Source organism: Lissotriton vulgaris, chromosome 9 (genome assembly GCF_964263255.1).
Source record: "Lissotriton vulgaris chromosome 9, aLisVul1.2, whole genome shotgun sequence".
Lineage (NCBI taxonomy): Eukaryota > Metazoa > Chordata > Amphibia > Caudata > Salamandridae > Lissotriton > Lissotriton vulgaris.
The window spans coordinates 243,340,200-243,358,676 of record NC_141697.1 but is presented as its reverse complement, the minus strand read 5'-3'; the positions used below and the strand labels follow the sequence as shown (position 1 = coordinate 243,358,676).

The 18,477-nt window shown below is 49.1% G+C and overlaps 1 protein-coding gene across 1 annotated transcript in view; it reads right to left on the bottom strand.

Moving 5' to 3' along the window:
- Positions 1-209: 209 nt before the first annotated feature.
- Positions 210-18,477, bottom strand: part of GCHFR (GTP cyclohydrolase I feedback regulator) — a 147,118-nt gene continuing 128,850 nt past the window's right edge. The window contains exon 3 of the mRNA XM_086937423.1: positions 210-1,880. Within this exon, the coding sequence (XP_086793549.1) occupies positions 1,754-1,880 (127 nt within the window). The 3' untranslated portion in view covers positions 210-1,753. The remainder of the gene's footprint in view (positions 1,881-18,477) is intronic.

Sequence of the window (18,477 nt, the reverse complement as noted above, 5' to 3'; positions counted from 1 at the left end):
TTGGTTTTACATGATGGCATTCATTGACCACAGTTTGCAGAGTTTAGTCGATCAAGTAAGTCATTGATCTGTTCTGTTGTTCCTGGCATATTCAAGAATGTATTTGTTAATGAAATAGGAATTTCAGGTCTGTGTATAGATAACTCTTTCGAAACTGGGCCATCTCCCCTTTAAACTTAATAAAAAATAAGGACACAGTAGGAAAAATATGAAATTACATATAAAGTTTATTAAAATAGTAAAAATCATTGTTTTCTCATCTTTAGAAATCACACCAAGTTTCTTGGCCTTTAAGACATGCTTTTCCTTCTCCTGGCTTCTTTGCCCATTGACTGTATAAGAATGTTCGAAATTGGCTTTGGCTGCTTTAGACCAATTCTGCCGTGATGCCAGTGATGTGGAGAAGTGTTGCTCAATGGTTAGAGCGGCAGACCCTGATGCAGAGGTCTAGCCCGGGACCAGGGTTCAATTCTCGCCTCGGCGGGTCTTGGGCTCAATTTCCTTGGACCTGATAATTCTCGCCTCGGTATTCTAATCATGGGTCCCACTTTGTAACTCTGGGCAATAGCTTGCTTAATCTCCACAATGGCCCCAACAACGCTAGGATGCCTGGCTTCACCTTGGGGGTGCCCAGGAGTGGGCACCTCACAGGGAAAAAAAGCCAGGAAGGGTTCCACAGTGGTATGCATACAAGCGCCGAGATACCCTCATGGGTGATTTGTGAGCTATACAAGTACTACTACATTTACATTTAACAACTGCTAATTGGAATGTATTAAGTTTGGGATGTTGTGCAGCGTCTGGTCTAAGGATTTTTCAATTTTGCAAAAATGAAGACCTTCTTTTAGTCTTAGTTAGGCAAGTCTTGATGAGCTCCATAATGAACTTGGGTACTCGATAAGCTCTAATTAAGAGGATGGTAGCTTAATAGGGTTTAACCCCTTTTCAACCACTGGCATTTAGTTTTGATCTATTTGTTTTCTGTTTGTTGCACGTTTATTTCTCTTTGTCCAAGAGTTAGGCATATCAGGTTGCATTGGTGTTAATGATATCAACAAGACGTTTTTCAGCTAAACCATCAAACCCAAGCTGAGCTGAGCATCAGATACGGGAAGTGACCAAAGACCTTCTTCGCTTCTGGGTGGTACTACTGTGGTGGCAATCGAGTAGTTTGACTTGTGAAGTCTACTGAACAGCCGTAGGCAAGCCTGTTAAGGCTAAGTGTGCTGTCGAGCCTTCTAGGTACCCTAGGGCAGTCTGAATAGTATTGCCAGTAGGGTGGGATACTATCACTTCTAAGTAATGGAATTCTAATAATTAGAGGATTTGGGGAATAGCACCGTTCTCTTCAGGTTAGCATGTCTGACTTTTATAAGAATGCAATAATAGGCCTGTTGAATAGTTCCTCAAGGCATTAATATGGAAAGCGTATGTTGAGCTCCAGAATACAATGGATAATATATTTCCTTTCTAATGCCAATATCCTAGCTGCTGTGAGACAATCATTAATGTTTGGTCTCTTCACTTGCCCTACAAAAACAGCTGTTATTTTAAGAACTGCTAATAACCTTACTTGCTGAGTACCTATAACGATTATAAAGGCATGCACTCTTAACCATAATTCTCTCCTCCGCTTTAGATTTCGAATATTGGTTGGACCTCAAACACAATAAACAGCAAATCCAGCAGCTTCAATGTAGTCCTGGTTCATTGATAACCAAACAGAAGAGATGCGAATGAAGGTTAATGTTGACTACTCTTGCTTATGGAGACACCAAACTAGTGTTTGTCCAACTCCCGTCATGCTAACCACTCGATAACCTAGTATTTCCAGCTTGTTCAGGACGACGCGAGGAGGATCGTCTACGTACCACTCTGAGCTAAAAAGAAAAAGAGAGAATAATATGTAAGGCAAAAGATTGGACCACACTTTTAAATTTCACGTACAATTTGTAAACAATGTTAAAAAAGACAAACGCATACCAGTTTGTAATGCGTAAGGAGCCTTGTAGAAAAGATCAAATGATACCAGACCATAGCACAAAAGCAGAATAAATAAATATAAATATGTGTTGCAAAACCAAAGGAATATAAAAACATCTAGGTAGATTCACAAAAGCATTTATGAGTACGGGCGTAGTTTTCCAGGAGTACAGTTTTACGTACTCTTTTGTGTCTTTGTGTATCACTCCTGAAATGCCTAACTTGTATTACTATTAGAAAAAAGGCAAAGAATGCAAAGTCTTTTCTATTTGCAGAAGTTGTATATAATTATTCCTTTAATATTCTCATTTTCAATGCTTTTGGGCAAATGCAGAAAGGCATGTAAGCGTATGTAAAAGACTACTACTTTACGTACTCCAAAAAGCCTTTTTGAATATGCACCATAGTTTATAACGTAAGACTCTAAAGGCCTTCTGTTACTGCAACTAAGTCTCACCCCTCTGCAGAGAGACCATAGTCCCAAAGGTCCTATGTACATAGCAATTTACGAAACAAATGCTTCTTCAGTTTCCTGTATATGAAAAATAGGGGAACTGAGAGACTAGTCAAAAGCATAGTAACACAGAAAACAAAAGTACATACCTATTTTATCTTTGCAGCGGTAGGATTGCTCTGTGTCAAGTACAAGGCTCGAACATGTGCTGTGCTGCAAGACAGCTCAGGATTGAACAGATGGACATGTGCTGCGATATACCTTAGTTGGGCTAGAATCACAACCTTACATGTAAGACGTCGCATTTAAAGCCACAGGCAATGCTGTCTTCACGACTCAAGTATACACATTTTGACACATCAACTGATCAGTGAATAGCCCCATCACTCTGAGCCAATAACGAAACCTGCACCGTTGCTCAATATGTTCCCAGGCAGAAGCTGCTTAACTAATGGGAGAAGGGATAGTTGAAATTGTGTTAACTGAAGTTTAAAATAAAAAAAGTTATCAATTGACATCTTATAGAGAGCAACTGGTATTTAGAGCTGTCTATGTTGCTTAATGTAATTGGTTAATTAACCGACAGCCAACTCCTCAGGAGGCAGAGATCAGCCTCAGACAATGGAAGTTGCCACTGTGTAGTTATTGCCAGGTCAAAGTTTCCATAAGAAAAGCATTTTCTTTTTGTTTTGCTAATAATTCTGGCGCTGTCTGATGAATCTTCCAGAAAACTTGAAAGGAAAAAAAGTTCATCCACCTTTGCTCCTTCCTGGAAAATTTGCGGTGACCCGTGAAGTGGGGTCAAGAAAAAGGCAGGGTCGGGGGGGCGTGGCTAAGCGCGCAACGTGAATGGCCGCCTTGGGGTAGAGCTCCGCTCCGAGCTCCCCTTCCCGGCGCATTTATCCGGAGAACTACTGATCCCAGACAGCCGAAACCCGTCGGCGCAGCTGTGGGACACCGCCCTTGAGCACCCCACCGACTTTGGCGAAGATCGGTGCTTCCAAACCGCACCGAGAATTCCGCAACGCCCAGGCCGCACACATCGCCTCCGACCTCGGCGGGCGCCCAGGACAGGCCGAGGCTCCGGTGGACACGATAGGCCCAGGACTGCGGCCTGCTTGCAAAACCGGCGCACTACACAGAGGCGCGAAGACGGCGCCCGGGACCCGGCCTGACACAGCCGGGGGTCACGCTTACTGCGCGCCACCCACCTCGAAGCCTGGCCCTACGGGAGACGACGCAAGGCCGAGCAACAAAGACCAGACTGCCACAGACCGGAGGCGGGAAAGACGGAGCTGATCCGCCGGATGCGGGCCCTGCTGCTGCCAGCCGAGAGGGCCCGAGAACTCGCCCCAGCGCCAGGTGACCAGCGCTAAGGGCGCTACTCGGCCGAGTGGAATGAGTGAAGAAGGACTGGGCGGAAGGGCCGGTCAGACTTGACAAAGCTATTGCTGGGCAGACTAGGCAGCATCCACCGGGAGCCAGGACACCCGCCTGTCGACAGAGTGCGGTAAGAGCGGACAGACGCCTGCAGCCTGGTGAGCACAGCGTCCATACAGCTAACTGCGCCACGAGGACGCCGCGGAGGCCCGCACGACCCGCAGCCATACGCACGGCACCCCTGGGGAACACACACCGGCCTAGTACCACATGCCACCAAGGAATCAGCAGCCTAGCTGACACAAGGCGCCACTAACTGTCGACGCAAAAAGACACAGTCACGGACACCTGCCCGTCCACAGGCCGCAGTAACCGAGTGGCTGCCATACACACCGGCTAGCCCTCCTGGGACAGACCGCGCCGCTGGGGCGGAAGCGGCGCAGCGAGACAGATGTCTAACGGACCTAGAACCCGTACCGGGACCGGCGGCACAAACTCAAAGGGCAAGATGGACAAGTCCGGGAAAAGCACCGACCCAGACCAAACAACGGCAAAGCTGGACACCATGCTGGCTGCAATGGAGAGATTAGAAGAATCTATAAAACTAACTCGCACCTCCCTGGCCACGAAAATGGATAGCGTGGTCATAGACCTGACACACTTGAGAGCGGACCATAAAAAACTGGCGGAACGCACCACGACTCTGGAGGGCGAAGTGCAGGTGCTCAAACCTCAAGCCGACCAGTCGCATAAGCAGATCCAGGACTTACTAAACAGGGTGGAATTCCTGGAGGACAGAGCCGAGGATGCGGAAGGTACGGCACGAAGAAACAACGTGCGATTGGTTGGGGTCCCGGAGAAATGGGAAGGGAGGACCCCGGAGGAGCACATGGAACGGTGGCTGAAGGACATACTATCGGAGGGGTCGCTCTCCCCACACTTCGTGATAGAACGTGGTCACAGAGTCCCCACCAAACCTCTAGCGACAGGCTCCAACCCAAGGCCCATGCTGCTCCGCATATTAAACTATCGAGACAGGGACTCCATCCTGCGCGAAACGCGCAAACTCCACGAGATTCGGATCGAAAATGCGTCTGTGATGTTCTTTCCGGACTACACTGTACAGGTGCAGCGGCAAAGACACTCCTTCCTAGAGGTGAAAAAACGCCTGAGGCAGTTAGGACTGCAATACTCTCTGCTGTTTCCTGCGAAATTGAGAGTAGTGGCTGGGGAGCGCACTCACTTCTTCACTGACCCAGCAGATGTGGAATCCTGGCTGGACAGCGGTGTAGACACGGACCCCAGAGCCGTGACAGGTCCCGCGCCTCGGCGACAATTCGGGGGCAACAGAAGAAGGCGCAGACCCCGCCAACGGTCACAGACCGGTGCACGTGGGACGACGAAGACTCCCCCCCAGCAGATGCCGCGAGGCAGGAGAAACAAGATGCCCTCCGCCTGGTGATGGAGCTCAGCAGATCCCCTGCGCAGAGCGACGCGGCGAGCGGAAGCGTGCAGGAACTCCCCAGTGACGACTAAGCCGTTTATGGCATACCGGACTCCCAAGCATCAGGAGATCGGCCGGACGTCACTCCACAAACGGCGGACTACATCTGCTAACCACGCAGAGGGATCAGCACTCCTTAGAGACATTGCCAGGGACTGCTGCACCGGACCTGATGGAACGCGCCGACAGGAACGCAACGCTGCGGCAGCGGAGGACACACGCAACAACGAACAACACCCTTGCTCCTGGAAGTCCGACGTGAGGCCAACACACGCCAAGAGCCCCCCAGGCGGGCAAGAAACCAAGAGTGACACTGGATGCCCGCGCTTGACCGGCATACAGATACAGAGACGCTTCGCCTGGCAGCGGATCGATTGGGACACGTAAAGTATGGTATTTCCTACATGTATTAACGGGGTTCCCTGTATGCAAGGGCGGATTAGACTGGCATGCTCTTCCCGGGAAGAGGCAGGCATTCACATAACGACTTTACTTACTCGAAACTACTGTCACTGCGCACAGCACAACCACCCCCTTAGACTTAGACTTTGTTGCTCTCCTAGAGAGTATGGACGGGAGCACGTTTCGCATCCGACCTTTTGGTATTTTGAATGTTCATAATGTTCAATGGCTCAATGTTCCATTAGCCATGTTACTTTCCCCTCCTTCGATCTCAATGAAGTGGTGTGTAATCATATGTATCTGTACGATTGCTGGGAACGCTTGCTCGATAGCAACCAAGGGGTGCACGGGGAGGAGGTGGGAGGTCTGGGAGGTGGGAATTGTTAATACACAGTAATGTCTACCATTAAGATATGTACGTGGAACGTGAGAGGTATATCTACACCAACACGTCGTTACCAGATTTACTCGTACCTCAAACGCCACCACATTCAAATCGCCCTCCTACAAGAGACACACCTTAACGCCACGGAAATCCCCACACTACGGCGCAGATGGCGCGGGCAGTTGTATGCCACAGGTTTCTCATCCTATGCCAAAGGGACACTGGTGTGGGTCAGGCCGGGCATTCCATGGACGACATTGGATGTCCACATAGATCCTGGGGGGAGACACGTCACGGTCCACGGCAGGCTGGACGGGAATCCACTGGTACTGGTCTCAGTTTACGCGCCCAACACAGGACTGGCGGATTTCCTTGCTCAGATGTCGAATACACTAGCCCCCCGGCATGGTGTCCCCTGGGTGCTCGGCGGAGACTACAACGGCACACTAAATCTCGCCCTGGACCGCTCTCACCCTCCACCACTGTATTGTATTGTATATTGGATTTATATAGCGCTTATCACCCAGGGGTCTCTAAGCGCTTGCCTTGGGAACCCGCCCTGGCTTTTCCCTGTGAGATAGCCCCTACAAGGCATCCCCAAGGTGAAAGCCAGGCATCCCGCCGCGGGGGGCCGTTGTGGAGATTAAGCAAGCTTAATGCCCAGAGTTGCAGAGTGTGAACCCATGATTAGGTCAGGCACCGAAGCGAGAATTATCGAGTCCGTGGACATTTGAGCTCAAGACCCTGCTGCGTCGGGAATTGAACCCTGGTCCCGGGTCGGACCTCTGCTTCAGGGTCTGCCTGCTCTAACCAGTGAGCCACACTTCACCACTCAACTCACGGGCACAAAATGCTGCAAACACGCTTCAGACATGGTCCACACAATGGGATTTACATGACGCGTGGCGCAGCCGTAACCCACACACCAGACACTACTCGTATTACTCGGGGGCTCACGCCCTACATGTACGCCTTGATAGGTACATGGTGTCCAGTGAGATCCTACCATATGTCACGGACACCTGCTACATGGGCCGCACACACTGATCACAACCCACATCTACTGGACCTGACATGGGAGCAACCACGGCCCCCGATACCCACATGGCGGCTACAGCCTGATCTACTACTAGATGGCCCATTTAGAAGCTCCATAAGCACACAAACGGCACAATATTTTGAGGACAACACTGGCACGGCATCGACACCACAGATTGAATGGGACGCGTTTAAGGTGGTCCTCAGGGGACAATGTCTAGGCACCCAAGCCCATTCCCGACGACAATTAGAAGCTGACCTCAGACGCTTAGAGTCGGACCTGATGCAAGCGGAACAGACGGCAGCCACTGGCGCCAACACTAACTTAATGGAAGCGCAGGCGGAACATGATAGGCTGATTGCTAGGTTGAAACATGTCAATTACACAGCCCACTCAGCCCGCACACATCCCACTGGAGACAAACCTGGCAAGTTGTTAGTCTGGCTGATACAGCGTGAGGAACGCACGTCACCCATGACAGCGATTCGTCCGGCTGCTGGCCCAGTGGTATACACCCAGGCGAAAATCCACGAGGCCTTTGAATCACAGTATAGTGCGCTGTATGAGTCCCGGCTACTAACCACACAACCAACTATTACTGCGTACCTGGACGAAATCACATTACCAGCCCTAACGGATGACCAACGGGACGACCTAGGAGCCCCGCTAGTGGCAGATGAGCTGCAAGAGGCCATCTACGCCCTCTCGAATGGCAAAGCCCCGACCCAGACGGGTTACCGGCGGAGTATTATAAAGCCTGCTCCGATATCCTGATCCCAGAGCTCCTCAGGGTGTACTTGGCGGCGCTGGAAGACTCAGCTTTGCCCCGGTCGATGAATGAGGCGACACTGGTGTCTCTTCTTAAACCGGGCCGAGATGGCATGCTCCTTGGGTCGTACAGACCACTAGCGCTGCTAAACACAGATTGTAAGATCTTGGCGTCGACCCTGGCCTGACGCCTGGCAGCCCTGGTTCCCGCCCTGATACACAGTGACCAGAACGGCTTTGTGCCCGCTAGATGCACCTCCCAAAACATACGGAGGTTGTTCCGAGTGCAGAACTATGCAGTGCAGGAATGGCCGAGATCAGGTTGCCTGGTTCTGGACCTTGAGAAGGCATTCGATTCGGTCGAATGGCCTTATTTGCTGTCAGTGTTGCGCAAATTCGAGTTAGGGGACGACTATATTGAACTAGTCGGATTGCTGTACAGACACCCAGAGGTGCTGGGCAGGCTGATGTCCAACGCCATCAGGGTCCGACGCGGCACCAGACAAGGCTGCCCACTGTCCCCGCTGCTCTTCTCACTGGCAATAGAACCCCTCGCTGAGGTATTACGTACCAAAGGCACGCGCTGGGGTATCCCAATGGCGGACGGCATACGCACCGTCTCGCTATATGCGGACGACCTGCTCTTGTATGTCAGAGACCTCACCCAATTACCGCCGGAACTGTCGGGAATCTTCCGGTCCTTCGAGACCATGTCAGGCCTTAAAGTTAACTGGGCCAAATCAGGGGCGTATGCGTTCGCCCCTGACACCCCAGACCCTGAAGTCACGATCAATGGCGAACAGCTGCCGTGGCACCCCACCACGTTTAAATACCTGGGAATATATATATATATATATAGAACACCTCCGGACATCCTGGATGGCAACCTGACACGCGCCATAACGTCCATAAGATCCCAAATTGCCTTTTGGAAGACCCTCCCACTCAATGTGCCCAGTAGAGTGACGTTGACGAAAATGATCGTCCTGCCCAGACTCCTATATTACTTCGCTAACATCCCAATATACGTCCAGGTCCGCACTTTCAAAGAGCTAGAAACCATGGTCAGAGACCTGATATGGAACGCTGGGAGACCCAGAGTGGCTCTGCAAAAACTGTACACGCAGGTCAGTGATGGTGGCCTCGCAGTGCCGAATCTAGAACTCTACTATCTGGCTGCACAATTACAATGGGTAACTGCCTGGCTCGCAGGGAAAAATCTAGAGGATACAGCCACGGCAACAGATATACTGTCCCACGCACAGATACATTCCCTGTTCCACCCCCTGGCGCACACGAGGAGAATGTCACAAATACATGCGAACGTGGCTGTCAAATGCTACACCAGGAGCTTAAAACTAACAAAGCACACTAAACCATACGCCCGGCGCTCCCACTCCTGGGCACCCCCAAGACCACATCCGTTGTCACGGAAGCGGCACTGGAACACTGGACACGCACGGGAGTGGACACCATGGCAGACCTATATGCCGATGGCACCCTGATACCTTTCGTGACACTAGCCGGCGACACGGGTCTTCCAGCGGGGCAGTTCTTACAGCACGCCTCCATAGTTATGGCATACACGCAACGGTGGGAGAGCATCGCCGAGGAACCACCCACACATCAACTAATACAGAGCCTACATGGCATGGGAAACGGTACGCATGTGGTGCACTGGCTGACTCAAGCACTGTTGTCACACACGCAGCACACTTTACAACCACTACGTGACAAATGGGCAGTTGACAGGGGGAGGGACTGGACAGATGGAGAGTGGGCGATGATACTAACGGGCCCCAAGAACATCCCCCGAAATGCGCGCTATAAGTTGATCCAGTTTTATATACTGCATCGAGCGTACCTCTCACTGGACAAAATTAATCAGTACTTCCCGGGAGCCACAGCTAGCTGCCCGAGATGCGCACTGGGGGGCGCAGACTTGCTACACATGCTATGGCAATGCCCACAAATTCAAACATACTGGCGGACAGTGCTACCGATATTAGAGCGCTGCACGGCCATGCCGGTACCACACACATGGGAAGCATGCATACTAGGCTTATACAAGCGGACCAAACACAATAAAGTCCCCTCCCGTTTCTGGGACCTCGGCCTCCTCACGGCCAAAAGGCTGATTACGAAACATTGGAAGCGAACCGCCCCACCCCTGACGGAACACTGGCGCACCTCCCTAGACAACTGGGCGAAGGCAGAAAGCATCACCCTCCACAATGAGGAAACGGCAGGACTGAGAAAGTTCCCGATCGCGACATTGTGGGACGAGATGCTGAGCTCCTTACATAGAGACTGCCAAGAGGCGCTGAACGGAGCAGAGAATATAGACCACAACCCTGACGCCCCCGACAGGGAAACACACGACCACCCACGAGACGCCACTGATGCGCCTGCCGACGACGCCCCACCCTGACCGCCATGGTGATACCCCACCCAGCACTCTGCACACACCGCACACCTCCCCATAGTCCTCCCCGACATCAGACGGAAACTCGTAGTCACTACTCAAAGGCAATCACGAGCCCCCAATGCATCGAAACACCCCCGACTCGAACCACACACCACTTATCCAAGTTAAGATGACCATAACCCCCATTTCGCATCTCCTTTTTTTTCCCTTGTTGTTTATTTTCTGATGTCATCTTCTTCGCTGAGCCGACACGGCTGGAACATTTGTAATGTATCTCTGTTAAGCTACATGAAGCGATGTATTACTGTATAATGTGATACGTCCCGCGACCACGACAGACATCCTTGGGATGTGGAAATATGTATGATGTAGCATTTACGTTTCTTTCCTCCTGTGAATTCAATAAAAGATATATTTAAAAAAAAAAAAGGCAGGGTCGCAAAATGTGTTTTTTCAGAGCAATTTCACATAGGAATTTTCGAAAGTGATCTAAAAAAAATGGCTGAGTAGAAGTACACCAAATTTGTCAGAAAGCTACATATTTACTCTGAAAGTGTTTGTTTTTGTTTGTTGTGGTTTAGTGTAAATATATTCAACCGTTTTTGAGAAATTAAAGCTCAAAATATAGTGCTAGCTGGACTGTTGGTACCACAGTACTCCTGAAGTACTGAACATGAAATAAATAAGCCACTCTGATTGGCCAAGAGGGCTTTTTGTTTTTACCCCTCTGTCCCTTCGATCTTCCAGCACCATTACTGGTCTTGAGCAATATGATTCATTGTAGACATCAACAGAAAACTCAGCCCTCATGCCCTGCGTTTGTAAAAATAAAAATTGTTAAAATATACAAGGGCAGCAGGGTGGGGGTACCCTAACATCCTGGCCCTTGTGGGGGATGGGGCTGGAGGTAGGGGTTTCCGGGAACAACATAAAAAAACAAAAAGTTTGTGCCACAGGACCCAGCAAGGCATTGTGTAAAACCCAGTTCGGCCTTTCTGTGTAGACCCACAGGACACTACAGGACTGCAAAAGTGTTAAAGAGTGAAGCTTGCACTGCGAACCTTACAGTGCTGTTAGTGTGATAGTACCACAGGAGTGATGTGGAAAGAAAAAAATTGAAAATGTGTGCCGAATGTCTGTGGGGATTTGCCTGACTATGTGGGTTGTCCAGCAACAGTGTGTTGGCAGTTCACGGGGTGGGGTGTTGGGCTGAGGGTCTGACTGCAGGCACAGCACCCCTTCGGTGCAAGCCATAGGCTGTGCGAGGTTTGGGGTTGGTCGCTCCTGAGGATTTGGAGGGGATAGAGTGTAGGACTTGACCACAGGCCAGGTCCTGCATCCAGCTCCCTACTGGGCACAGTCAGAAGCTATGGGCGGGTAAATATGATCAACTTCTTTATCCAGAAGGTCGAACTCATTTACAAGTCACTCTCTGCTCCTTCCTCTTCCTCGTGTAGTATGGCTTCTGCATTGGACCCTACATATCACAGTAATTGTGACCAGATAGCCAAGATTTTTTCCTGGCACCCATTTGAAGAGACGTCTTTCCAAAATTGTTTAACCCCTTCCATGCTCATGACAAGGCCAACTCGTCATGGGTGTTACCTGCGCTGTGCGTTTGACGAGTTGACCTTGTCATGAATAATGGGATCTATCATACTTTAGCACCCAGCGGGGATTTATGGGGTGGATTTATGTGTACCCGATGAAGAAAGCAATTATCTGTGAGCCTTCAATGAAGCAGTGGAGCATAGTGTATTCCAGTTTTTTCCTGGCCAGAAATAGTCTCTGGAGGTTTCCCGATCAGGATCAATCTGTTGGCATCCAATATACACTTTTAGATGGTCTGCCCACAACACATCATACCACTGGATTTCTTCAGAAAAGTGCTTGAGTCTGTTTCTGGGATGAATACCTGAATATTCCAATTCAGGTGCACCAGGGTTTCCTGTGGTTCATGGTGTTCTTATATTATTACCAGTTTTTGCCTTCCCTTTTAGACTAAACTCAATTCTGAGTTTACACTAAGATCATGATATCTCTGGTAGATATTTTCCAACCTTATATGTATGACTTGGTGCTCCACACACTCATCAGTGAGCAGGCCAAAAGTGGATCTTCTGTAGAAGCAGGGTTATTATATGAAACCTATTAAAGCCATCTCTGGAACACTCCTAGGATAGAGTGGCCAGGAGTCCCACATTTCCTGGGATGTCCCAGTTTTTCCATCATATGTCCTGGAAAATTAACCACTTTTTAGAACTGGTGGACTGAACCCAGAGGGAAGCAAATTTTCATTACCCCCTCATATGGTCCTCCTTGTCCCAGTCATAACGTCATGAGGGCGGTCCCACCCTCGACAGGCAGCCACCAAGAATAGCCCTTTATGTCCATGGAATGGACAAGAGCTCAGCCCTCTACCTCCTGTTGCTTCGACAGGTAAGGCCATGCGTATATTATTTATATATTGTTTAGACTAGTCTGCTGTGTTGCAGGCACATGTTAGACTTATGGGGATGTTGGAAGTTGTTCTGCAGATGCTGGTGTCATGCCTTCTTGTCTATCTAGTATTTGATCTGCTCTGGACTTGTTCCTGTTTTGTGTGCTCTGCATTCGTACTCCGCTCATGGTGTGTTCCCTACCCATATGCTGAGCTAGGGCAGGGGGTTGACTTCACACCATGAAACAGCTGAATGGCTCCCAGGGTTTCTGGCGGGCTCTGGGGCTTCCTCGGCAGCGCTTCTATGCAGGCCTTTGGGGACAAAGCTGCACAGCTAGTGTTTATGCATCCAAGTCTCCTCCTTCGTGAGACTTGGTTGCTAAGTAACTAGTATATATAGAAAGTGGTGCTGTTAGCCCTGTTACTTCCTGTGTTGGTGGTTTTCATTTGCTGTGATGGAGCCCGCTGATTGTGTTGGTGGCAAATGCACGCAGAAGCCTATAACATTTAGGTGATGGAGGGGGGCGACATCTTCCAGAATTTTAAAGCCCAATAACAGGGTATGATTGAACTAGGCGGTGTAGGTGAAACGTCTCAGGATTGAGGTGGTACCTCCCCTAGAGGCAAATATTTTCAGGGAAAGACTTTTCAGGACATGATGGTTAATATCACCATCGATGCTCATGGTATTCTGCTGCTGTGCTGCAGATTTCTAAATCCCATTGTTCATGACGAGCTGGGCTCGTCATCAGTGTTTGAGGAGGCTACACCATGACGAGCCCAGCTCGTCATCAGCCTCGAAGGGGATATAAAGGAAGTTCTTCCTCTAATGAGTTTATGCTCAGTATAGTTGTACCTTTCCTAAAGATTAGCAACTCCATGAGGTTATTGAAAATATTATCCTTAAGGAATGGAAAGACGTGGATAAACAGAATGCTCCACAAACACTACATCCTGGAGAGTTTTGAGGGGGTTTTTCCTTCCACCTCGAAAGTTAATATCATTCTTTCTTCCATGTCTTCTGCTTCCTCCTTGTCTTCGAAAGAGGTCGTTCTGTCAGACCCGGTGGATTGGAAGTGCCTTGAAGCGTTCTTATGCTTCAGTGAACTTGAGACCCCGGGCTGGTACTTATGCTGATTACATTTCACAGGTCCTGCTGAAGGATTTCGAGAGACTGTATGATGTCATCCAGTCTCACGAGGATCTAACCTCTATTCTGCCACACATGGAGGTCCTGTCACAGTTATTTTCCGATGCCACCTTTGATAATTTATGGACTTCAGCTTCCTCTGCTGGGGCTGCAATGGCAGATCGCCGGGCTATGTGGCTCAATTGTTGGAGATTGGATGCTACTCAGAAAAGGATGGTTCAGAAATTGCCTTACCTGGGTGCTAAATTCTTTGATGAGTAACTGACTGATATGTTGCAGCGTTCTGCCTATAAGAAGAAGATTCTCCAACCTTTCGGATTCAATCCTGTAAAGAAATCTTTTTTTCAGAACCAGTCTTTTCAGGGGCAGGATTCCAAACATCCTTTTCGAGGTTGGAGGGCTGTGTTAGGCCGTTCAAAATTCCGCCCATCCAGCCAGCCTGGTAACCCCGCGGGCCAGCCTACTTCTCTGTAGCAATCTAGTGGGAAGGGACTATATGGCAGTGGGGGCTCGTTTGACTCTGTTTCCCGAGCAATGGAGGCAGTTAGTTTCAGACTAATGGGTGCTATCCATTGTATTAAAGGGATACCGAATTCCTTAACAACTTCATTCTCCTCCTCAGATGTTCCATGATACTCCACTATCAGGAAATCCCGTTAAAAAGACTCCTTTTCTGTATGGTGTGGAAAGGAGGTCTCAAACTCTATTTCATTCTGTTTTTAGTCCAAAAATGTGGATGGCTCATTCCGGACTGTTCTGGACCTTAAATTCTTGAACAAGTTTGTTCAATTGGACTCATTCGGAATGATTTCTCTGCAGGGAATTATTCCTCTGATTCACTAGAGAGATTTCCTGGTGACGGTCGACTTGGAGATGCCTATTTCCATGTTCCCATCCATCCCTCAGTCAACAATTTCTCTGGTTCGCGGTGCAGGGGAAGCACTTCCAGTTCCAGTTCCAGGCATCGCTATTTGGTCTGCTGAAGGCGCCTCAAACCTTCACCAAGATACTGGCCCCTGTAGTGGCCCGTGTTGCAGCTTAAGGGATTTTCTTTATTCTCTTATATGGATGTTTGGTTAATCTGTGGATCTTCTATTCTGAAGGCTCAGGAAGGGGTGTCAGCAACAACGTTGTTCCTCCAGTCTCTGGGTTTCAAGATCTACTTCTGCAAGACCCATCTGATGCCTTCTCAACAGAGACTGTTTATTGACACTCTGTTCGACATGCAGCAGGCCAAAGTGTTTCCTCCTGTGGACTGGATTTGAGCTCTGCAGTCTGCTGTCCAGACATTGGGTTTTCGGTCATCTGCTCCCCCTCGTTTCTGGCTCCGTGTATTAGGGCTGATGGTGGCGACCACTGCTGTGGTTCTGTGAGCTCGGTTTCATTTAAAACCCACTGAGAATCATTGGAGGCCAGAATCAGGACAGTACGACTTTCTAGTACCTTCCTCTCCGGGGATGGCGAAGGCCCTGGAATGGTGGCTTAATTTTGAGAACTTGACAAGAGGGATTCCATGCCAGATAACTCTTTCTCGGTTACTCACGACGGATGCCACTCTGTGGGGAGGAGGTGCGACTCTTGGGTAGAGGAAGGCTCAGGGACCATGATCCAGGGCAGACAATCATCAGTGGAGGGAATTGGCTGCAGAGTGGCAGGCGGTCCAATCCTTTCAGCTCCTCCTTCAGAACCTGTGTGATGTAGTGTGCACAGACAATCAGGTGGCACGTTGTTATCTCAATTAGTGGGGGGGAGGAGGGGGGGCAGGTCAGTTCAGTTGAATTCCCTGGCATCTCGGATCTTTGCATGTGTGCATGTGAGGAATCCCATCTAGTGCCCTTGAGTGCCGTATACATACAGGGGAAGCTCAACTTGCATGCGAATCGTCTGAGCCACAATATATTCTCATCTGTCTACTTCCATCTGTTAATGACTCGGATACATCTAATCTGGGGTTCCTCATAATTAGATCTGTTCACCAACCGCTCCAATGCATTGCTTACCTTGTTCTGCTCTCATCAGACCAACCAGCGAGCGTGGGTGGTGGATGCCTTCTCGTTCCTTGGCCGAAGGGTCAGCTTTATGCTTTTCCCCCGATTCCCTTCCTTCCAAGGGTGCTGCCGAAGATTCGGGAGGAGAATTTATCGGTGATTCCAACTGCCCCCTTTTGGCCACGTTGCTGCTGGTTTTAGTTGCTCCAGGAATTGTCAGGGATTCTTTTGGTCCTATTTCCTCTGCACTCTCCCCGCCTGTCGCTCAGTCAGCTTCGCAGTCTGCAGTGGACAGCTTGGTTCTTGAACGGCAGTCCTTGGAGATACTGAGTTGTTCTAGTGGGGGGGGGGGGGGGGGGGTGGTTGACATTCAGTCTTCATGTGAGCTGTATACCATTTCGTCTTATCCTATGAATTGGGGTTCCCTCCGGAAATGGGCTTCTGTTCATGATTATGTTCTGGTGTTAGGTGAACCTTTTCATATTCTTGATTTACTCTGGGAAGGGCTCTTTAAGAATTTGTCTCTTTATACACTGGCAGCTCAGTGGAGCCTTTGTCCATTTCATGGACATAAAGAAAGTACTATGCATGATAGATGCCTGTCGAGGGGGGAACTGCGCTCATGACGTCATGACTGGGATGAGGAGAACCTCAACTGGGTAAAGAAGATTACAGTAAGTAAAAGAAGTCATGTGTTGCTGTGCTGTGTTAATTAACAGCCCACAGCAGAAAGCAATTTAATTAATAGAGATAACAATGTTTATAGTTGCATTTGATTCCCCTTAGTGGGACACCGTGTGCGTTCACACAGCCAGTTAGGTCATTCTGTACCCCTTAATTGATGCAAAATTGTTGTCCTAAATTCTTGGATTGCATAATGTACTGGTTTTTAAGCTTTGAAATCTGGTCACAGTATACAAGTACCTAGAGCTCACTGGATCAGATTCAGTGCTGGCTATTCTGCTGGACCATCACTCCAAGCAAAGATCTTCAAGCAAACACCAGGTCAGAGGAACGGCAAGGTAGAAGTGGTTGCTTGCATGCACTCTTACTGGGATAATTAATTCCCACTTTGCACATTTCACTTGCCCCTTCACCATCTTTCCATATTGCTCATGGCTCCCCAATTCTCACGGTAGGCCATCTCTCTGCTGCCACTACCTTTTATAGTTCCATGTTAGAATACACCTTCTGCAGCTGGTCAAAACCACTGATACTTCGCCACCCACTTATGAGTGGCGTTATCAGCTTCTCAACGGGATGGGGAAACTGCATGCTACAGTTTAATGCCGTCTGTTGCCACAGTATCCTTTCAGTTTTAGTCTCATTGTTTTATGAAGCAAAGCTAAACTGATGCAAGAAATTGGTGGAATTATTTTTGCTTGGATTCTGGACTTGAGTCTGGCCCATGACAAATGCCACTGCACTATGTTTAAAACCCAACAAGAGAGTTCAGAATCTGAATTAAACACTAAAGGACTCCATAAACATTGCTTGATTAACAAAGAAAATTTAAAAAAGACAAAAGTTATTGAAGGGTGAAACGTGATGAACTAGAAATACACAGTGTAGGAAATCCACCTTTTCTGAATGGTCACCCTGAATTTTTCATCTTCTGGTGAACCCTACATATTGCTGGCTTTAGAACTCTGTGCTCTTTACCGCTGCTAATCACTGGTAAAGTACTTGTGCCCCCCCTTAAAAATGGTTGAACTGGCATACTCCTAGTTTACATATTTATCTTGCCTACAAGTCCCTAATATATGGTACAAAGTGTACCCAGGGCCTGGGAGTTAAATGCCACTAGTGGCCTATTGTGCCATCTACTACAGTGGCGGTGCAAACATGGCTTCGGGCGTACTTATGTAGCCTGACTGTAGCAGTGTAAAAACTGCAAATCGACCTGTCAAAATAAACCTTTCGACACGTCAAAGCTAACCACCATTTTAAATATTAATAATTCACCCCAATGTAGGCCTTGAGGCCCACAAGGCAGGGTGCATGGTGTTTAAATGTAGGACATAAAGCAATGTAATGTTAACTTGTCCTTACAGCAACTAGCACCCAAAAGACATTTTTAACTGTAGGACGGCTGGTTGGCCCCTAGGCAAACACTGGGAAACAATATTTAATACCAATACTTCATCTGACGAACGGGACCAGCTAGAAAATTAATAAAACAACAATTTGAATAGTAGTTAAAAATCCGATTCAGGGGCGTGGCTAGCGGCCAACATGGCGACAGCTTAGAGTGAGAGCTCCTGCAGGCACTGCGGCCTAATTACTAATCCGACGCACTTATCCGCTAAATCACCCACCCGAAGCGGCAGCGATCGGGTCCGGGATCGGAGCGGCACCACCGGGTCGAATTCTGGCAAAAACCGGGGACTGGAACCCACCGAACCACGCACTGGGGCCTGTAACTAGGAAGGAAGCAACGACCTCGAGTGATCCGCCGGCCCCGGCGGAAGTGAGACCGGGCCGGCCTGAAGGGGGAGGCACTTCCCGGCGCCCCACTGGGAGCACTCAACCGCCCAAAACGTACACCGGAGCAGC